Below are 23,041 nucleotides of genomic sequence, written 5' to 3' on the forward strand. Positions count from 1 at the left end.
TATAAGTGGTCCATGTTTCACAAGCATATAGTAAGGTTGGTAGTACAATAGCTTTGTAAACAAGCATTTTGGTTTCCCTGTGAATGTCCTGGTCCTCAAACACTCTGCACTTCAATCAGGAGAAAGCCGCACTTGCAGAGCTCAGGTGATGCTGGATTTCAGCATCAGTGTTGGCCCTTGTGGACAGTCTGCTCATGTCTCTAATAATAATAATAATAATAATAATAATAATAATAATAATAATTTATTATTTATATCCCACCCATCTGGCTGGGTTTCCCCAGCCACTCTGGGCGGCTTCCAACAAAATATTAAAATACAATAATTAATCAAATATTAAAAACTTCCCTAAACAGGGCTGCCTTCAGATGTCCTCTAAAAATCAGATAGTTGTTTATTTCTTTGACATCTGATGGGAGGGCGTTCCACAGGGTGGGCGCCACAACCGAGAAGGCCCTCTTCCTGGTTCCCTGTAACTTTGCTTCTCGCAGTGAGGGAACCACCATTCTCTGCATAGTTTGGCAGCTTAGACCCCATTGAAGATAACGGCCTAAGAGGTATTGGAGTTGCAGCCACTGTAACACAGGAAATATGATTTACCCAAAGTCACCCGATGTGGTCAATGAGGGAGTGGGGATTTGAACTTGCCTGGGTGTGTGCTGAAGGGGATCTGTACGAGTTTCCGTAGGATTCCTGAATTATTATTTTTTTGCATGCAGTAATACCTTGTGGGCTTTTCTGCATGTAGAAAGTGGATTTGTTTTCATTCACTCCATGGAGGAAGATTTAATAGGGCAGGTGCACTGATCAGAATAAAAAAATTAAGCCTCTGCCTCATTTTCTCACTGATAAAGAGGTATGTTTTGCTGGCAAAATAGATTCCCCAGAGGCCAGTTCTATTGGTGGAATTGAGTCATTTCATTCCCTGTATATATTTAACAACATACGCCACTAACCATTAAGTCAGCTTTTCCAGTAGTTTCAAGCATGGCTTTCTTAGTTTTTCTTTGCATGACACCATTAGAACCTTAACACCCCCCCCCAAATAGTTTTGTATTATCCAATAATAAAAACAGCTATAAATTGCTAGAAACTATTTGGCACAGGTTTTCCCAGTATGGTTTTCCCAGTAGTGATGAATGGAAGTGAGAGCTGGACCATAAAGAAGGCTGATTGCCAAAGAATTGATGCTTTTGAATTATGGTGCTGGAGGAGACTCTTGAGAGTCCCATGGACTGCAAGAAGATCAAACGCATCCATTCTTAAGGAAATCAGCCCTGAGTGCTCACTGGAAGGACAGATCGTGAAGCTGAGGCTCCAGTACTTTGGCCACCTCATGAGAAGACTCCCTGGAAAAGACCCTGATGTTGGGAAAGATGGAGGGCACAAGGAGAAGGGGATGGCAGAGGACGAGATGGTTGGACAGTGTTCTCGAAGCTACGAACATGAGTTTGACTAAACTGCAAGAGGCAGTGGAAGACAGGAGTGCCTGGCATGCTCTGGTCCATGGGGTCACGAAGAGTCGGACACGACTAAACGACTAAACAACAACAACAACAAATTTGGCACAGGGCGCCTAAGTACTTTGCAGCCTCAGTCCTCTTTCTGTGAAATGGAAAAAATTGTACGGTAATAATAATAATAATAAAAATTTTTATTTATATCCCGCCCTCTCCAGCCGAAGCCGGGCTCAGGGCGGCTAACAACAATAAAACAGTACAAAAGTACAGCATAAACAACACTCTAAAATCATTCATTATAAAATTAATTAATTCAAGCCACTGGCAGCCATTGGGCCAGAGCTCCGCGTAGATTGCCGAGGGAGGGAGTCAGGCTGTGCCCTTGCCAAAGGCCTGGTGGAACAGCTCTGTCTTGCAGGCCCTGCGGAAAGATGTCAAGTCCCGCAGGGCCCTGGTCTCTTGTGACAGAGTGTTCCACCAGATCGGAGCCACAGCCGAAAAAGCCCTGGCTCTCGTTGAGGCCAGCCTAACTTCTCTGTGGCCTGGGACCTTCAAGATGTTTTTATTTGAAGACCGTAAGTTTCTCTGTGGGGCATACCAGGAGAGGCGGTCCCGTAGGTACGAGGGTCCTAGGCCATATAGGGCTTTAAAGGTTAAAACCAGCACCTTAAACCTGATCCTGTACTCCACCGGGAGCCAGTGCAGCTGGTATAGCACCGGCTGAATGTGATCTCACAGCGAAGACCTTGTAAGGAGTCTCGCTGCAGCATTCTGCACCCGCTGGAGTTTCTGGGTCAGTCTCAAGGGTAGCCCCACGTAGAGCGAGTTACAATAATCCAGTCTGGAGGTGACCATCGCGTGGATCACAGTGGCTAGGTCAGGGCGAGAGAGGTAAGGAGCCAACTGCTTAGCTTGGCGGAGATGGAAAAATGCCGCCTTTGTTATAGCTGCAATCTGCGCCTCCATGGAAAGGGAGGTGTTGAAGATTACACCCGAACTCTTAACGGACGATGCTGGCACTAATTGTGCCCCCGCAAGAGATGGGAGTTGCCCCCCCAATCCCATATCGCCCCGTCCCAGCCACAGGACCTCTGTCTTCGAAGGATTTAGCTTCAACCGGCTCCCACGTAACCATCCAGCCACAGCTTCCAAACATCTGGTCAGTGTGTCTGGGGCCGAGTCAGGATGGCCATCCATCAACAGATAGAGTTGGGTGTCATCGGCATACTGATGGCAACCCAGCCCAAAACTCCGAACAAGCTGGGCGAGGGGGTGCATAAAGATGTTGAAAAGCATCGGGGAGAGTATCGCACCCTGAGGTACTCCACACACCAAGGAGTGGCGCAATGACAATTTCCCCCCAAGCGCCACCCTCTGTCCCAGACCAGAGAGAAATGAGCGCAGCCATTGAAGGACTGTGCCCTGGATCCCCACGTCAGCAAGACGGTGGTCCAGAAGGTCATGATCGACCATGTCAAAGGCTGCTGACAGGTCTAGAAGAATCAGCAGCCCCGACCCGCCTCGATCCAGCTGTCTACGAAGATCATCTGTTAGGGCAACCAGAGCCGTCTCGGTCCCATGACCAGCGCGGAAGCTGGACTGGAATGGATCCAGAGCCGATGTTTCATCCAGAAATCCACCAAGCTGTTCAGCAACCGCTCTCTCAATCACCTTACCCAGGAACGGTAAGGCTGGGGAACAGGGAAATGCACTGGGCTGCACTATACGTTAAGGACTGGATTGTATATGCTTGATTGCTGTCATAATAACTGGCTTTGCTGCGAACGATACTGTGTGGGTCTTGCCCATTAAGGCTGCCAGACAGCAAAGGAGTTGCACCCGCAAGCCAAGTGTTGTTGCTGAGGTCCACTTCCTGTAAAACTTACATGTGTTCGAGTTGGTCACATAGAATTGGGGAATGTGCTTTTTTTCAGAATCTTGGTGGGCCTGAACCCGGAACCCTGTGTGTTCTGTGACTGGACCATTCCTGCCTCCATCCCCCAAGTTTTATTCTGTGGCCTTGGCTGCCTGCGTACACCTCACCTTCCCTGCCCTTGTCATCCTCTGTGCTAAATATATTAGTGCAAGGCTGAAAGTAATAACAATAAAAGGGAAGACAAGGCGGAGAAAATATTAGGGAGCATATTAAGAAATTGACCCAGTTCTCTTTGATATTTAATAAACAGAGAGTCCTCCGAACAGTAGAATCCATTCAGCTAATTGGTTATTGGCTTTTCCCGAGTAAATATATCCACCTTAATCCTACCAGGTTCAGGAGACTCTAATCTGGTCAATGAGCCTTTGGTGATGAATGAAAATTCTTCATTCATTTTAACTGGCTTTTTTCCCTTTAGACTTCAAAAAAGACTTTCCAGCTTTTCCTTTCCTGTTTGGTCCTACTTTTGAATTTCCCAGACTCGGAACTGCTCAGATTTAAGATTGCATTAATGTGACACTAGTCCTCTTCGGAGTGTTACTCACCAAACAGAGGACTCGGATGCAGTGAGGCCAGGTATTTAGCCCTAATGCTAATGCTATTCTAGGCTGCATCAACAGAAGTATAGTGTCACAGTCATGGGAAGTAATAGAGTAAAGGTAAAGGGACCCCTGACCATTAGGTCCAGTCGTGGACGACTCTGGGGTTGCGGCGCTCATCTCGCTTTATTGGCTGAGGGAGCCAGCGTATGGCTTCCGGGTCATGTGGCCAGCATGACTAAGCCACTTCTGGTGAACCAGAGCAGCGCACGGAAACGTTGTTTACCTTCCCACCAGAGAGGTACCTATTTATCTACTTGCACTTTGATGTGCTTCTGAACTGCTAGGTTGGCAGGAGCAGGGACTGAGCAACAGGAGCTCACCCCGTCACGGGGATTCGAACTGCCGACCTTCTGATTGGCAAGCCCTAGGCTCTGTGGTTTAGACCACAGCGCCACCTGCGTCCCTAAGGGAAGTAATAGCAATACTCTATTCTGCCTTGATCAGACCACACCTGGAATACTGTGTCCAGTTCTGGGTGCCACAAGTTAAGAAGGATGTTGACAAGCAGGAACGTGTGCAGAGGAGGGCAACAAAGGCTCAGAGGCAGTTTTAGGGTAGAGCATCTGGTTTGCCCTCACTGGCAGGGGGAACCACAACAATGATGTACAATGGAGTCCCCCTCGAATTTTAGCATTATGCAGGGCATTGCTGAAAAGTCCGCCACTGCAAGATGCTAAAGGGCCTGGAAACCAAGCCTTATGAGGAACGATTGAGGGAGTTGGATATGTTTAGCCTGGGAAAGCAGAGACTGAGATAGCCATCTTCAAAAAACTAAAGGGCTGTCACATGGAGGAGTTTGGATTCGGATTTGATATCCTGCTTTATAACTACCCGAAGGAGTCCCAAAGCAGCTAACATTCTCCTTCCCTTCCTCCCCCACAACAAACACTCTGTGAGGTGAGTGGGGCTGAGAGACTTCAAAGAAGTATGACTCGCCCAAGGTCACCCAGCAGCTGCATGTGGAGGAGCGGAGACACGAACCCGGTTCACCAGATTACGAGTCCACCGCTCATAACCACTACACCACACTGGCTCATCCATGGAGGATGGAGCAAGCTTGTTTTCTCCTGCTCTAGAGCGTAGGGCTGGAACCAATGGCTTCAAATTACATGGAAGGAGATTACGACTCAACATCAGGAAGAACTTTCTGACATTAAGAGCTCTTTGACCGCGGAATGGACTCCCTCAGAAAGTGGTGGGCTCTCAGAAAGAGGTGGGATGGCCATCTGACACATGATTCTGTGATTTTATGATTCCATGCCTAGGGCTCAGATCTCAGATGTTCAGCTCTTGCAACTGCAATAGCCGCCTCCCTGTGGCATTGGGATTCTTCAACCCAAGTTTTTTTAAAACCTTCTTACGAAGTTAATGATGGAGTGCTTAAGCACAGCAGTTTCTGTGAGGCTTCTTGGGAGTGAGGAAAGATATGCAAAAGTTATTTGTGGCCCATCCATCTGGAAACCTGGGCTCCTCCCTCTCAAGCAGTGAGTCACTTCCTCTCTCTCTTAAAAAATGTTCCTTTTCCATTTAGCTTATGATTAACTGATACCTCACCCACAACAAAGTAGTTTCTGAGGCAATATGTTCCATGGATAAATAAAACGTATTGCATTGTAAAAGCAATGCAGATTAACAACGAAGGGGAAGAAATGAAGATGCAAAGTGTAGAGCTGATCCCTCTCCCCTTTCCCCCCTCTCCTAAAATCAGGACATTCTCAGCTCTCGAGTATTGATAGCTTGTTTGCGCTGGATTTTATGATGTATTTGCATTCCAAATGATATTGGATAAAGATGAAGAGTTAGCAAAGAAAAGAAGGGATGGAGTACGAGACCGTAGCTTGGGTCAACGAGCCTTTGGGAATGGAAATCCTTAATGTGCGTCTTTACCTAGACAGCATCTTAAAAAGCAGAGACATCACCTTGCCAACAAAGGTCCATATAGTTAAAGCTATGGTTTTCCCAGTAGTGATGTATGGAAGTGAGAGCTGGACCATAAAGAAGGCTGATTGCTGAAGAATTGATGCCTTTGAATTATGGTGCTGGAGGAGACTCTTGAGAGTCCCATAGACTGCAAGAAGATCAAACCTATCCATTCTGAAGGGAATCAGCCCTGAGTGCTCACTGGAAGGACAGATCCTGAAGCTGAGACTCCAGTAGTTTGGCCACCTCACGAGAAGAGAAGACTCCCTAGAAAAGACCCTGATGTTGGGAAAGATTGAGGGCACAAGGAGAAGGGGACAACAGAGGACAAGATGGTTGGACAGTATCCTTGAAGCTACCAGCATGAGTTTGACCAAACTGTGGGAGGCAGTGGAAGACAGGAGTGCCTGGCGTGTTCTGATCCATGGGGTCACGAAGAGTCGGACACGACTAAATGACTAAACAACAACAATGTAGCTTTCTCCCATGAATCTTTGGTTCCTGGGTTGGAAGATAAAAAAGGACCCCCTCCCATATGAATAAGAACACAAGAAGAGCATGTTAGATCAAGCAGTGGCTCATCCATCTCATCATCCTAGTCTCACAGGGAGCAACCAGCACATGAAAAGGACCTCAGCACAATAGCATTCTCCCTTCTTGCGGTTTCCAGCCACTGATCTTCAGAAGCATGGTGCCTACTTAGCCTCCATTAATATGCCTGATCCTCTTATTATTATTAAACAGTTTCGACCCTGTATACCCGAAGGAGTGTATCCACTCCGTCGTTGTGAGGTCCAGCACTGAAAGCCTTCTGACAGTTTCGTCACTGAGAAAAGTGAGGCTATGGGGAGCCAGGCAGAGGGCCTTCTCGGTGATGGCACCCATCCTGTGCAATGCCCTCCCAGCGGATGCCAAGGAGATGAGTAGCTATTACAGTGGTACCTCGGGTTACATATGCTTCAGGTTATAATACGCTTCAGGTTACAGACTCCGCTAACCCAGAAATAGTGCTTCAGGTTAAGAAGTTTGCTTCAGGGTAAGAACAGAAATTGTGCTCCGGCGGTGCGGCAGCGGCAGGAGGCCCCATTAGCTAAAGTGGTGCTTCATGTTAAGAACAGTTTCAGGTTAAGAACGGACCTCCAGAACAAATTAAGTACTTAACCCGAGGTACCACTGTATAACCTTTAAGAGACACCTGAAGGCAGTCCTGAGTGTTCAGAGAAGTTTTTAACGGCTGATGTTTTATTGTGTTTTTAATATTTTGTTGGGAGCCGCTGAGAGTGGCTGGGGCAAACCTAGTCAGATGGGCTGCATATAAATAAATTTATTATTATGATGATGTATTCAGTGGTCTGTGTTTGCCCGAGCTTGAGTCTGGAGTGAGGATTCTGGGCCCTTGTGTTCTGATTTGATACATGATATCCAATCACAGAACATTTCAGGATTTGGGCCTCTGCCATTGGCCCTTGAACACTGACTTGTGATTGGCAGCTTGGAAGTTTAGACAGCCAATCACATTGGGAGTGGGAGTGGCCCAGGCCTTCAGAAATGTATATAAGCAGTTGCTTTGGCCCTGTTGTCCAGTTCTGTTAGTTCAACAAAGGTTCTTGCTGTAATCACTGTGTCTTGCCTCGTGGGAACCCACCTACACTTCAGTAATAATGATGATAATAATAATGATAATTTTAAAGCCATCCAAGTTAGTGGCTATTACTGCCTCTTGCGGGCACAAATTCTGCAGTTAAACTGGGTCCATGTGTACTTTAACATGGGTCCATGTGTACTTTAATTGTCCTGAACCTTAAGACATTCAGCTTCGTTGGACGTCCAGGAATTCCAGGGTTCTGCGAAAGGGAGAAAAACTTTCCCCTACCCACTTTCCCTGCATAATTTCATACACTTCTACCCCTTCGGCTCTTCTTTGCCTTTTCCCTCAGCTGAAAATGAATGGCCACGCAACGCTAAGACCTCGAACATCTTGCTCTCATTTAACCAAGATTGTTCAGGAGATCCTCTTGGTAGATTATGCCGCATTCAAGATAGAGTTCATTCCAGTCTGCTTTCTATAGCAGCGCCCAAAGCCAGCTGCCCAAGTTGGCCGCTTTGCCTCGTCTTCTTGGCTGGTAAAACCGCCTCGGAACATAATGGAACATGGGTGCGATATAGGAAAAGGAAAAAGGCACATCGATAAAATGTGCAGCCAGGAGGAAGTGTGTTTCAGCAAAGCTGTGCATTTGTTTGTACGTAAAGCACCTTGCCATTGTCCTCCTCCCCAGTTGCCTTTTCCATACGAGAATACTGATTTTTTTTCAAGTCACTTAAAAGGTACTTGACCTCTGAACGAGTTGTTCTTTTCTGCCATCGGTACTGCTATAAATCCATATTACTGTTCTATCCGAGTCAGTGGGGAAACTGACAGCGACTCTGCCTTGACTTCGGAAGCCACCATGTTGAGGGATAGGTTTATGCCTGGTCATAAGGGCAGAAATGCCATCGCGGGGGGGGGGGGGGGTCAAGGAGGTGAAGCACCGATTGTAAAGCAACGGATCGTTCGGTTTCAATCAGCGCATGGCAAAGCCTGCTTTCATTACGGTTTCCAAATGGGCAGGGTCGAGGGGGATAAACTGCGAGGCAGGAGTTGAAACAGGAGCTCTGATGGTGACATCTGCGGGGGTCTTTGACCCCAATTATCAACTTTGACAACTGGGCTTCCAGGTTTCAGTGTGGCTAATGAGAATTAAGGGATAGTTCAAATACCCCTTCAGCTGTACGAGTCCTCAGGCTGGACTCCTCAGAACTCGGGTTCCGATCCTGGCACCTGCAGGTAGCCCTGGGCAACTCATGTACAGTCATACCTCGGGTTGAGCATTCAGGTTAAGCATTTTCGGGTTGCGCTCCGCGGCGACCCGGAAGTAACGGCGCACGTTACTTCCGGGTTTCGCTGCTCGCGCATGTGCAGACGCTCAAAATGATGTTATGTGCATGAGTGGAAGCGGCGAAACACAACCCGCACACGTGCAGACACGCAGTCGCATGTTACGTTCTACTCAGGATGCGAACGGGGCTCTGGAATGGATTCCATTTCCATCCAGAGGTACCACTGTATCTGAAACCTTGGGCAGTCCGTGCAGACAACATGGAGCTAAATGGAACCGTAGTGTAGGTTAGGGTGACTTCCTATTGTCCCATAGATTCAGATTGGAAGTTTTCCACATTTGGACCTAGGTTGAAGAATTCCAGAACCGGCATTAGTTGAGCTGGATTCTTCCATCGAACATCCATTCACAGACACATGCAGTCTTGCATCTGAGGACAGTCTACTTTAATTTTTACAACCTTCTGGTAATAACAACAATAATTTTATTATTTATACCCCACCCATCTGGCTGGGTTTCCCTAGCCACTCTGGGCATCTCCCAACAGAACACTAAAAACAAAATGAAACTTCAAATATTAAAAACTTCCCTAAACAGGGCTGCCTTCAGATGTCTTCTAAAAGTCAGGTAGTTGTTTGTTTCCTTGACATCTGATGGGAGGGTGTTCCACAGGGCGGGCGCCACCACCGAGAAGGCCCTCTGCCTGCTTCTCTGCAACCTCACTTCTCGCAGGGAGGGAACCACCAGAAAGTCCTCGGATGTGAACGATGGGGGGTGGAGACGCTCCTTCAGGAATACTGGGCCGAGGCTGTTTTCCCCTCTAATGTGTTTTTGATACTTAAAAAGGGAAAGCTGAGGAATGTAAAAATTAAAGGACACTATCGTTGAATGAAGCAGGTCTTAACTTTTCTTAAGAAAAGCCCTGCTGGATGAAACCAAAGACCCATCTATCCAACATCCTGTTCTCAGTTTACCTGAGTAAACTTCTGAGTTTACTTCTGAGAAAACATGCATAAGATTTGCAAGCACTGCCGCCTTAGATTTTTTTTAAAAAAGAGTTTTGATAGAAACAGATTTGTACAGCAGTTCTATGAGTGCTCATATCCTTGCTTCTCATGATGTGGAACAGTTAACTCTTTGCTCATCGAAACATCAACTCTTGACTCAGAAGAAACTTTGAAAGAAAGAGTCTAGTCCTACTTGATTATTTTCCCCACCCAAAATGTTCGTTGCTAACTTAACGGAAGGTAATTGTTTTTTTAGCTGTGTTTGTGCTCCAATAGGTAATGACGAAGTATTTTTTAAAGCTGAGTTTCATAATGAGAACAGAACAAAAATCGCTCTGCCTTGAATTATTAGCTGACAGCTGTGAGATCAGAAATATAAAACGTAGGCTAAGCCAGATAAATCTGGGTTTAAGTCACATTTATCTAAAATGACCAAAGATTGAAAAATGAACCTGACTTCATATTGGGGGAGGGGAGAGGATCTAATGCTTGAGTATATATACACCAATAAATGTTTTCCAGATGTGCTGTCTATTAAGTGCAATAACAAGATCCGACTACTGTTTAACTTGAAGGCAATGTTGATTTTAATTTAGAACAAACAAGTTGGGGCCCACAAAAATGGAAAGGGAGGGAACATTAGGATGGAAAGGGAAGCAGCAGCATTTGGGGGGCTCCACTCCATCCCTCACCGTGATCCTATTTTAAGGTCTCCAGATTTTTTTCAATGAATCCAGGGACACTTTTCAACTTCAATGAATTTTGTATGGGGACTGATTTGTAGATCCGGGGACTGTCCCCAGGAAACGGGGACGTCTGGTAACCTTATGACCTATTTACCTCCTTCCTCCCCTCCCTAACTTCCCCCTACTTACTTCCCTTGTCCAGAGCCTCTAGACGCCTTCCCTTCCCTTCCCCTTTTGCCATTTCATACTATGAGCTCTTCCAGACTTAGCTTCCTTTGTGCACAAAGAAGCATCTCCACCTCATTTGTCCAGCCTGGACACTGAGATCCAGCGCTGAGGGCCTTCTGGCGGTTCCCTCACTGCGAGAAATGAGGTTACAGGGAACCAGACAGAGGGTCTTCTTGGTAGTGGCACCCGCCCTGTGGAACGCCCTCCCATCAGATGTCAAGGAAATAAACAACCATCTGATTTTTAAAAGACATCTGAAGGCAGCCCTGTTTAGGGAAGCTTTTAATATATGATGGATTATTGTATTTTAATATTTTGTTGGAAGCCGCCCAGAGTGGCTGGGGAAACCCAGCCAGATGGGTGGGGTATAAATAATAATAATAAGAATCCATGCAGTGACAGGCTTTGGGCTTTTAAAATTCAGGGGCACCCTGTGCGACACCAAAATTCGGCACCTGCTGGGTCTTGCCTTCCATCCTAAGTCATTGTTGTGGCACTCCCTGTGGCACCCTCTCGGCTCAGCGCCCCGTGAGGGCAAATCAAACGTGTTCCCCTAAATCTGCCTCTGCTCAGGTGTGGCTCTATGCAATGCAATCTCACTTTCAAATACTGTTTGTGCCTTTGGGACAGAAACCCTACTCCCAGTTGGTACACGCCAATGGCCTCCTGCTGAAATCCTGTTAACTTTCCATACCACAAATGTTCTGGATGTGTTTTTTGTTTTGTTTTGTCTCCCATTTGTTGAGCTCCAGTGGAAGGCTGAATGGCTATGGTTCAGCGGTCGAGCATCTGCTTTGCAGGCACAAGGTCCCGATCCCTGGCATCCCCAGGTAGGCAGTCATCTTTTCCAAGCTCAGAATATTCTACTAGGATAAAGGTAAAGGTAAAGGTACCCCTGACCATTAGGTCCAGTCATGGCCGACTCTGGGGTTGTGGCGCTCATCTTGCTTTACTGGCCGAGGGAGCCGGCGTACAGCTTATGGGTCATGTGGCCAGCATGACTAAGCCGCTTCTGGCGAACCAGAGCAGCGCACGGAAATGCCGTTTACCTTCCCGCTGGAGCGGTACCTATTTATCTACTTGCACTTGGATGTGCTTTCGAACTGCTAGGTTGGCAGGAGCAGGGACTGAGCAACGGGTGGGAATCCGTCGCGGGGATTCGAACCACCGACCTTCGGATCGGCAAGTCCTAGGCTCTGTGGTTTAACTCACAGCACCACCCGCGTCCCCTTCTACTAGGATAGGGACCCAAAAACTTTAGGATGAAGGGAATTCTCTTGATATTCTCTGTGCTTTAATTTGCTTTCTTTCAGCAGAGTTTGATCAGAAACTGGAGTGTGTTAGCTGATTAGGGGGGAAAAAATAAGGACGTTTGAAGATTATAATAACCCTGCAATAAAAAGGCTATAAAAAGAGAGAGGTACTTGACCAAATTTCCAGTATTTTTGGGTTCTCTCTTGAAATAGAGGTAGACCCGCCCAGTCGTCTTTCTTCTAAATACTGGGTGCTGCATCTGTTTTTAAACCCAAAATAATACCTTTTGATTGGAAAGATTTCAGTAACATTATTTGTGCATTTTATTGAGCCGGAGGTTGCAATTATTAGCGTCACTAGGAATTTGGGACATATAAACACAGTCTTTAGTTCGCTTCAGAGCAAACCACATCCCTGGGCAATTATTGTTCTATCTAAATACCTTCAAACCGAGCTCTGAACCAGCAATGACATTTGTTGCTGGTGGTCTCTTTGTAAAACAGCTTCTGCCATGCAAATGTGGGGCAAATGAGCCCAGAAAACCCTGGGTTTTGTGGGGGTAAAGGCCTGTGACAGTGAGGGCCCATTTGACAGGGAGGCCAATAAAAGCTAGGCTCTTAAATCCTGTGTGAAAGCTTTGGGTATCTGTCAACTAAATGCCACGGCATCGGCTGTGGTAAACTAAAAGGTGGGGTCTTCATTCTCTCATGACCATCTTTCCAGGTCTGTGTATGGAGGGGTGGTCACATGCCTAGGGATGGGCCAGAGGCAATCCATACCTCTTATAGACCCCCAACTGTCCCTATTTTCCAGGGGCGTCCCTGATTTAGAGAAGTCGTCCTGGTTTGTGATTTGATGCCAGAATGTCCCACTTTTCCTTAAGGTAAAGGTAAAGGGACCCCTGACCATTAGGTCCAGTCGTGACCGACTCTGGGATTGCGGTGCTCATCTCGCTTTATTGGCCGAGGGAGCCGGTGTACAGCTTCCGGGTCATGTGACCAGCATGACTAAGACGCTTCTGGCGAACCAGAGCAGCGCACGGAAACGCCATTTACCTTCCCACCGGAGCGGTACCTATTTATCTACTTGCACTTTCATGTGCTTTCGAACTGCTAGGTTGGCAGGAGCAGGGACCGAACAATGGGAGCTCACCCCGTCGCGAGGATTCGAACCGCCAACCTTCTGATTGGAAAGCCCTAGGCTCAGTGGTTTAACCCACAGCACCACCCACGTCCCTCCCACTTTTCCTTGGGATGTCCCTATTTTCATTTGATGATCTCCTTCTACCGGTCCACTATAGAAAGTGTCCTTTCATACTGCATCATGGTGTGGTGCGCTGGTTTCACATCAACTGATAGGAAGTGCCTACAGAGGGTGGTGAATACAGCACAAGATATTATGGGCTGTCCTGTGAATCCGCTGGATGACATTGCGGAAGAACGTTGCCTCAGGAGAGTGAGGGAAATTCTCAGCAATGATTCACACCCTGGCTGGCACTTTCTTGATCTCCTGCCCTCAAGCAGAAGATATAGAAGCATGATTAGTCGCACCAACAGGGTAAAGAACAGCTTCTATCTGTGGGCTGCTGAATGAAAAAATAACAACAGGGCAACTGACTTTTGGGTTTGGTGTGTGTGTGTCAGTAAACGAGGGGAATTAAGACTAAGAGAGCTGAGTGGGGGGTGCTCGTGTAACCTCACTGTATACAAGTTGTACAAGTGACAATAAAGTATTTCAATATTTCAATATTTTCATTGGAGAAATGTTGGAGGGTATGGAGTTATCCAACCCCTGAGGCGTCTGAAGGCAATCCTATATAGGGAAGGGTTTTTTTAAAAAAAAGTTTAATGTTTTATTATGTTTTTATATATGTTGGAAGCTGCCCAGAGTGGCTGGGGCAATCCAGTCAGATGGGTAGGGTATAAATAGTAAAATTATCATTTTGGAATGGCACGTCCCTATTTTCATTGGAGGAATGTTAGAGGGTATGGTCTTATTGTTATGATCACATATCAGCCACTAAATTACAGACTAATACCAACAGGGCAATTTCAGTTGTGTGTACACATGTCTTAAAGCTATCCCGGAAATAAATTTCCCAGGCTCTTTAAAAGCCCACCTCAAAGGACAGGCAGGCTTTCAATCATGCCCTCTCATCCAACCTCCTGTTTTCTAGTTTGAACCAATGGGGTCTACAAGAAGGACAACAAATCCCAAAGAAGGTAGCTCTCCCCTCAGTGCCAGGGCCATTACTATGTCCTCAGAGTTCAAAGGTGCTTTGAAAATAAGCAGGTGTCCTCATCCTAATTTTCTCAGCTTCCTGGATTGGCTCGAGGAAATAACTGTTTTCTTTCTGATTTTTCTGGGCGAATTACCTCCCCACCGAAGTGTGTCTCACCCCAACTTTATATTCTTTTATATGCCAGACTAAAAGCAACCACCAACACCATTTTTGTTAAGCTTCTAGGGGCTGGTGCCTGAATTCCTTCGCACGATGCTGTCAAATCTGCTATTTGTGAGAATTATTTTTGACATTTCAGTTTATTATGTATTGTGTTTTTATATTACCTTGTCCCCCCCCCCGAAAAAACCCCTCCTTGTAACCATTTTTGGTGCAGGTTAGTATAGAAATATCTAAATAAACAAAATAATTTTTAGAACCTGGAGAGAGGGGGGCCTGGGCAACCTCTCCCATGCCCGATTTCAGTTCATACAGCAGCGGCCTGTATTCCGATATTTTGATTTATGATTTGTACCCTTGGTCATTTATTCATGTATTTATTTTTATGGATAGAAGGATTTAGCTATTGCTCTCTCACAAAACATCAGCAACATAAAAAGTAAAGCAGTAGAGAACAATAATTAAAATGGCTGGCTGCACAATAAACTGCCCTGAGACTTGTGGGTATAGATGTGGGTGGCGCTGTGGTCTAAACAACAGAGCCCCTGGGGCTTGCCGATCAAAAGGTCAGCAGTTCAAATCCCCACGACGGGGTGAGCTCCCGTTGCTCGGTCCCTGCTCCTGCCAACCTAGTAGTTTGAAAGCACGCCAGGGCAAGTAGATAAATAGGTACCGCTCCGGCGGGAAGGTAAACAGCGTTTCTGTGAGCCCTGGTTTCCGTCATGGTGTCCCGTTGCGCCAGAAGCGGTTTAGTCCTACTGGCCACATGAGAGCAAGATGAGCGCCACAACCCCATAGTCGCCTTTGACTAGACTTAACTTATAGTAAAGACTATACTTATAGACTAGAATTATAGTAAAGGTAAAGGGACCCCTGACCTTTAGGTCCAGTCGTGGCTGACTCTGGGGTTGCGGCGCTCATCTCGCTTTACTGGACGAGGGAGCCGGCGTACAGCTTCTGGGTCATGTGGCCAGCATGACTAAGCCACTTCTGGCGAACCAAAGCAGCACACGGAAACGCCGTTTACCTTCCCGCTGGAGTGGTACCTATTTATCTACTTGCACTTTGACGTGCTTTTGAACTGCTAGGTTGGCAGGAGCAGGGACCGAGCAACAGGAGCTCACCCCATCGCGGGGATTCGAACCACCGACCTTCTGATCGGCAAGCCCTAGGCTTTCTGGTTTAACCCACAGCACCACCCGTGTCCCTCTTACCTTATAGGGCGGTATATAAATTATTATTCTAATTATTATTATTAATATTTAAACAGCTGCATAGGCCTTTCTGCATAGAAAGGTTGTCAAATGATGCCTGAAAGTCAAAAGTGAGGATGCTGACCAGCCTGTCTTGGAAATGTGTGAAATGCTGGACTTCCGGTTGAGGCCAGTCCTGCCTCCGTAACACTGTACATTAGATCACATTTCTAAAACTTGCCTTTTTATGGACCATTTACTGCCATACTGGACTCCAAGTCCAGATTTGGAAGACTTGCTCTCAGTGCCATTTTGAGACATTCAGGGCAAAGACTTTCCATGGGGGATGCCTCATCTCCAGAACGCCCTTCCAGGCCTCCCCCTTTTCAAACTCCTTTGATCAGCATCAAAAAATGGATTTGTTTTGGCAAGCATCCCCCCCCCCCCGTCTTTGTTTGGAAGAAGAAAAAAATATTTTGCTGCTGCTGCAGGTCTGTTCCATCCTTTAAGATGTGTGTGTGTGTTTTTAATTGCTGCTCTTAGTCCTTTAATGGTATTGTTTCTAATTGCTTAGTTTTTAATTGCATTTTTATTATTGTATTTGATGTGGGTTTTTTTAATGTAAGCTGCTATGAGTACTGTCGTAGAAGAGCAGGATATAAATTAGTTATTACTGACTTAGCTTTTCTTCGCTGATCCGCTGTTTCATCTCGAGTTGGCATCGTTTGCTCAGTGGTGTATTTCAGAGGATTGAGGCAAAATGGCGACCGAACCGTTGTGATCAGGGGTGCAAACTTGCCAACATGTTGTGACGTGAGGTCCTGAAGTCAGATTCCGAGGTCTCATGAGGTCTCAGACGTGACTTCCGGTGCTTCACGAGGCACCGGATGTTGCGTTGGAGGCCCTGCGGTGTAGGTGCTGAGCACCCACAACAAAATTATTTTCTGGCCACCTAGAGATGGTGCCCCTGGTTGTGACACAGCGTTCTCCACATTGTGTTCTCCTGCCTTTTAAAAGACACACTTAGTGACCATCCTTCTGAACTTAAATGCAGGAGTGGTAGCTGCCTGTTCTGTATGGGGGACTCACTCACTGACATTAGGCAGCTGTGGTCCATAAGGCACTTGGTGAAGAATCGACATTTCTGTATTGCTTGCCCTGAATTTCCCACTTCAACTGCTAGGGCTGTGCCATCCTTGTCCTAGCAGGTAGAATTCTGGCTTTAAAAAATGGCAGTGCACAACTCATAATAATAATAATAATAATAATAATAATAATAATAATAATAATAATTTATTATTTATACCCCGCCCATCTGGCTGAGTTTCCCCAGCCACTCTGGGCGGCTCCCAATCAGTGTTAAAAACAGTACAGCGTTACATATTAAAAACTTCCCTGAACGGGGCTGCCTTAAGATGTCTTCTGAATGTCAGGTAATTATTTATCTCTTTGACATCTGATGGGAGGGCGTTGCACAGGGCGGGCGCCACTACCGAGAAGGCCCTCTGCCTGGTTCCCTGTAACTTGGCTTCTCGCAGTGAGGGAACCGCCAGAAGGCCCTCGGCGCTGGATCTCAGTGTCCGGGCTGAACGATGGGGGTGGAGACGCTCCTTCAGGTATACAGGACCGAGGCCGTTTAGGGCTTTAAAGGTCAGCACCAACACTTTGAATTTGAACTCATCTTGGTTTTGAGTGTGTGAGTGCATAAATAAATATAGAATCAATCTTTATGTATGTAACGACAGTGGCTAGGATACTATAGGCGCAGAAATGGAAGTTCCAGCCAAAGACACAGTACTTAGCTGGGTGAACCAAATGGCCTGATTTGGTTTAAGGCAGATTCCATACCCTCTGACATTTCTACTATGAAAAGAGGGACATCCTATTCAATAATAATAATAATAATAATAATAATAATAATAATAATAATACCCTGCCCATCTGACTAGGTTGCCCCAGCCACTCCTGGCGACTTCCAACATATATAAAAATATAAAGGTAAAGGTAAAGGACCACTGACAGTTAAGTCCAGTTGCGAACGACTCTGGGGTTACGGCGCCCATCTCGCTTTATTGACTGAGGGAGCCGGCGTACTGCTTCTGGGTCATGTGGCCAGCATGACTAAGTCACTTCTGGCGAACCAGAGCAGCGCACGGAAACACCATTTACCTTCCTGCCAGAGCGGTACCTATTTATCTACTTGTACTTTGATGTGCTTTTGAACTGCTAGGTGGGCAGGAGCTGGAACTGAGCAACGGGAGCTCACCCCGTCACGGGGAATCGAACCGGCGACCTTCCAATCGGCAAGCCCTAGGCTCAGTATCCACTTTGAGACTCCTTCGGGTAGTGATAAAGCGGGATATCAAATCCAAACCCTTCTTCTCTTCCACCCCAGCGCCACCCATTAAACATTAAAAACATCCCCATAGAGGGCTGCCTTCAGATATCTTCTAAAGGTTGTTTAGTTACTTATCTCCTTGGCTCATGGGTCGCTTAACTCCATGCTCTCCAATGTTTCTCTGATGAAAATAGGGACGTCCTAAGGGAAAGCGGGACATTCTGGGATCAAATCAGAAACCAGGACGGCTTCTGTAAATCTGGGACTGTCTCTGGAAAATAAGGACAGTCTGAGATTCCATTCTTCCTCATGGGAAAAGTCATGTTCTTGCTTTTTCTGATGAGTGTTTTCATCAAGAAATGCCATAAAGAGGCCTCTCTTTATTAAATATGGCAGGTGCTGGTCTGATATACGTTCTGGACAACGTCTGGTCAAGGTCTTTGTTTCTCTCTCTGTGTGTGTGTGTGTTAAAGAGGCGTCTTGCGATGTTGGCTGTCAGTTGAGGGCAGCTCTTCCCGGTGATGTAGGAAGCCAAACATGCCTCTCCGCCTCTGGGCGGAACACCCTGGCCTGGCCTTGTGGCTGCCACGCATTGCGAGCTGCAGGTGTTCCGCAGGCTGCCAAGCCTGGAGCTAGCCCGCAGTTATGCTGTCAAAGTCATTTAAGCCTAATGCCTTGTGACAACTGTCTACCTGTAATGTGATAATGGGCTGAAAAGCTCTGCAAAATTGATAGGCTCTTCCCTCGCAGAAGGGAGATTTCCTCTGCGGAGAAGCCGCAAGAATACGCCGGTCGCCTCTCGTCACCCTTCCTGCAAAGGAGAAGTTGCTGTCGTCAAGTTTAGAAGTGGGGACTGCAACCAAGTGTTGCGGTGCGGAAGGCTCCCATTCAGAGTAGCCAGCCATACCTTCTTCCTGGATATTCCATTCCCTTTCTCTCCTTTAGTAATCCGGTTTCCCCCCTCACAGCAGTCCAGGCCCAACCCAAGACATTTCGTTGCCTGAGGCAAAGGACAAGATGGCAAAGGACATGTCCCACATGCAGAAGCAGTCGAGTGACTGGCCGCTGAAACTTGTTACCAACTCTGGCAATGTGATAGGCACCAACCCAAGACACTGGGAGGCTTCAGGCTATTTTAGGGGTTTGAGGACCAACTGTGGGGCACACTCTCTTTCACTCTGCCTACGTCTTGTGTGCAGCCTACGTCTTCATTTTGTTCCAAATATCCAACCCTGAGAGGTGTGTGGTAGGCCTAGGCAACCCTTTGGGCCTTTCAGGTGTTGCTAGACTCCAGCTCCCATTGGTCATACTGGCTGGGAATGATGGGAGCTGGAGTCCGGCAACATCTAGAGGGCCACAAGTTTCCCATCCCTGGAATATGGTATCTGAACACGGAAGTCACCATTTAGCCTTCAAGGCTAATAGTTGGCAATTGGCCAGTCCTCCGTGAATTGGCCTAATCATTTTTGTAAAAGCCACCTCAGATCTTTAGATGCCTCCAAAATGTCTTTTAGGCTGTTGCTTATCCTGATATTGAAGCCATTTATTTTGCTTTGGCTATTTGTTTACATAGATCTCCTGGGTGACGAAGATACCTCAGGTCATTGAATGCCCATGCATACTTTGTCTGTTTCCCTTCCTCCCACCCTCTGCGTGACTCTGGGCACTGGCAACCCACGCTACGCCACTGGCTTGTGGATAAAGAGCATGGCCTGCCTTGATTTTGTGTGTGTGTTAATTTTATACTTTTGCAAATATTGGAGTATGTCAAGACCTCACCTCTTCTTTCCCAGTGGCACTCTTTTGGCCCCACTGACACTCCCCACCTGAGTTCACCATTAGAAGAGGCGACAACATCATAGGATTGTCTGAATGTAGCGTTGACGTTTTTGTATCCAAACGAAGGAGCATCTCCACCCCCATTGTTCTACCTGAACACTGAGGTCCAGCGCCGAGGACCTTCTGGTGGTTCCCTCACTGTGAGAAGCCAAGTTACAGGGAACCAGGCAGAGGGCCTTCTCGGTAGTGGCACCCACCCTGTGGAACGCCCTCCCACCAGATGTCAAAGAGAACAACAACTACCAGACTTTTAGAAGACATCTGAAGGCAGCCCTGTTTAGGGAAGCTTTTAATGTTCGATGTATTACAGTATTTCAATATTTTGTTGGAAGCCACCCATAGTGGCTGGGGAAGCCCAGCCAGATGGGTTGGGTATAAATAATATATTATTATTATTATTAACAACCCAGTCCTTTGCATTTTCCCCCAGGGAGTAAGCCTGTCAAGCTCAACAGGGCTTACTTCTGAGTAAATATGCATAGGATCTGGCTGTGTAGTTCAATCGGCTGAAGTTGCCAGGTTTCCAAAGAACAATTTCTGTACATATCACAGGTGAGTGTGAAGCACCTGGATTCAAGCTGTAGAAGTCCTGTCCGCTTTCAGCTTGCTGCATATGCGATCCAGAATTGAGGATCTGATCTGGTGGAACAGGTAGGAAATGGATGGACGTGGAATGAACAGGGGAGGAGCATTAAATCAGCATGGTGTAGCCACCTCAAAAGGATTTTATAGAATGTTCTACACAGGTTTGGATCCAGGCATAGTTGTGCTTAGAGCAGACCTGTTGAGATCAGTGGGATGTAAGTCAGTCATGACTCAATAAAGCCCCCTTGACTTCCATCAGTCTCCCTTGAACATGACTAAGCCTGGGTCCAGCCCATAGTCAATGTTGAGGACGAAAAGTTCGTTCAGACCCTGGAAGGACACATTCCTGTACTGTACAGGCTGGTTCTGGGATGTCTGACAACTCCCAATTCTAACCTCAGCAGTAGCTTTGACCCACATGCTGCTCCCTGTCACATCTGTGGACTTATCTTGCTCCTTAAAAAGGCCATTAACTCTGGGTAAATGATCCCTAGGCTGTTTTTAGAATAATTAAAACCAAAAGGCCAATAGTTACTATCAGCTGTCTATCAGCAAAACTTGTGTCTCCAAAATGTGGGTTCAATTTCTCGTTGTTAAAAAGCAGAAAGCCATATGGGGGACATTATCACACATCTTTGTGAAATTAGCAGAACTATTTGAAAAACCCTGGCCTGTCTCTATGGAGCAACGGCCCTCCCCTTCCCTCCCAACGCCCCCCCTTCCTTCTATCTTCCCTGGGACTATCAGGTGAAAGTACTTGCAGACATAAGTGCTGAGGTGGCTGTAAGTTGGCCGCCTTAAAGTTTGAACGCTAGAGATTACATGGAGAAAGTTGGACTCCTCCTTGGAAATGGTTGGCTAGCTCATAGAGAGATGGGACGGAACTCCATTTCCCTTGCGTGTACATATGCTGATCCCTGAACTTTTAGGTCATGCAGCCTCAGCCTCTCAAACAATTATTTGGTCTATGAAGGAACATAGGAATCTGCCCTCTGCTTAGTTGCAGAATTGGTCTCAGCATTGCCTGCACTGGGGGGAAAGGGAGATAGGTAGGCGTGGAGGCAGCAAAGGTGGGAGCAGTGGCCGCAGATGAAAGAAACCATCATGAATCAAGAAAAACTAACTAAGCTGCAAGCTCAAGTGCGCATCAGTGGGAAGGGTACTGCCCGTAAAAAGAAGAAGGTGGTTCACAGAACAGCAACAGCAGATGACAAGAAGCTTCATCATTGTTGTTTAGTCATTTAGTCACGTCCGACTCTTCGTGACCCCATGGACCAGAGCATGCCAGGCACTCCTGTCTTCCACTGCCTCCTGCAGTTTGGTCAGACTCATGTTTGTAGCTTCGAGAACACTGTCCAACCATCTCGTCCTCTGTCGTCCCCTTCTTCTTGTGCCCTCCATCTTTCCCAACATCAGGGTCTTTTCCAGGGAGTCTTCTCTTCTCATGAGGTGGCCAAAGTATTGGAGCCTCAGCTTCACGATCTGTCCTTCCAGTGAGCACTCAGGGCTGATTTCCTTCAGAATGAATAGGTTTGATCTTCTTGCAGTCCATGGGCCTCTCAAGAGTCTCCTCCAGCACCATAATTCAAAAGCATCAATTATTTGGCGATCAGCCTTCTTTATGGTCCAGCTCTCACTTCCATACATCACTACTGGGAAGCTTCAGTTTTCATTAAAGAAACTTGGAGTAAATAACATCTCTGGTTTTGAAGAGGTAAACATGTTTATCAACCAGGGCACTGCAATCCACTTCAACAACCCTAAAGTTCAAGCATCTTTAGCAGCTAACACTTTCACAATCACAGGCCATGCTGAGACAAAGCAGCTGACTGAAATGTTGCCTAGCATTTTAAACCAGCTTGGTGCTGACAGTCTGACCAGCTTGAGGAGACTACAAGAGGCTCTGCCCAAACAACCTGTGGATGGAGAAGCACCTCTTGCTACTGGTGAGGAAGATGACGATGAAGTTCCAGATCTTGTGGAGAACTTTGATGAGGCATCAAAGAACGAATCAAACTGAACTGTCACTTTGAGTAAAACTTGAACATTACATGGAGCTGCTATTTCATATTGTGACTTTTTATTTGTAACATTTTTGTACAGATCTTAAGAAGTTTAGATCTCTAACTGGATACTCCCTTCAAATTGCAGCTCTCTTCGGTTATTGCTAGTGCACGGAGCATTTAATTATTCATGGCTGGGTTGAAAATACACAAAATTGAAAAGTACTACATAAAAATGCTAATAAAGACTAAATGTTTAGCATCGCCTGCACTGACCCATAGCAGCTTTCCAGGGTTTCAGACAGAGTGCCATCCCTTGCTGTAGCTGGAGATGTTGGTCTTTGAACCTTCTGCATGCAAGGCTGAGCCTCTCACAATGAGCTACATCCCTTCCCAACTGCGAAATATTCAAGTCCTCCTAGATCTGAAAGTTACGCAAGCGGCATTTCCCCTCACTAAATGTGAGAGCGAACGCCAGCGATGAGAAATATGGGGCACAGGCTGTTAGGGGGAAAGCTTAGGATTCTTCTTTAGGGGCTCCATGTTGCACCTTCTTTCTCAGAGACGATGTTCAGAAACTCTGAGATAGGGCAGACTTCTCGGACATTGCCTCCATCACATGAAGAATGCTTAAAGGGATATGTTATAGGAGAGGAGCTGGGGCTTTAGGGAGAGGGTGGAGAATGGGAGCTTCTTAGCTCCATCTTCTCCAG

General features: G+C 46.6%; 1 protein-coding gene across 1 annotated transcript; it reads left to right on the forward strand.

The window, feature by feature from the left end:
- Positions 1 to 21,379: 21,379 nt before the first annotated feature.
- LOC128399742 (transcription factor BTF3-like) lies at positions 21,380 to 22,402 on the forward strand. The gene is made up of 2 exons (XM_053361452.1): positions 21,380 to 21,561; positions 21,986 to 22,402. Exons 1-2 carry the CDS (start codon positions 21,415 to 21,417, stop codon positions 22,343 to 22,345), a joined length of 507 nt encoding a protein of 168 aa, XP_053217427.1. The 5' UTR covers positions 21,380 to 21,414; the 3' UTR covers positions 22,346 to 22,402.
- The last annotated feature ends 639 nt before the right edge of the window (positions 22,403 to 23,041 follow it).

This window comes from Podarcis raffonei, chromosome 1 (assembly GCF_027172205.1).
Source record: "Podarcis raffonei isolate rPodRaf1 chromosome 1, rPodRaf1.pri, whole genome shotgun sequence".
Taxonomy (NCBI): Eukaryota; Metazoa; Chordata; class Lepidosauria; order Squamata; family Lacertidae; genus Podarcis; species Podarcis raffonei.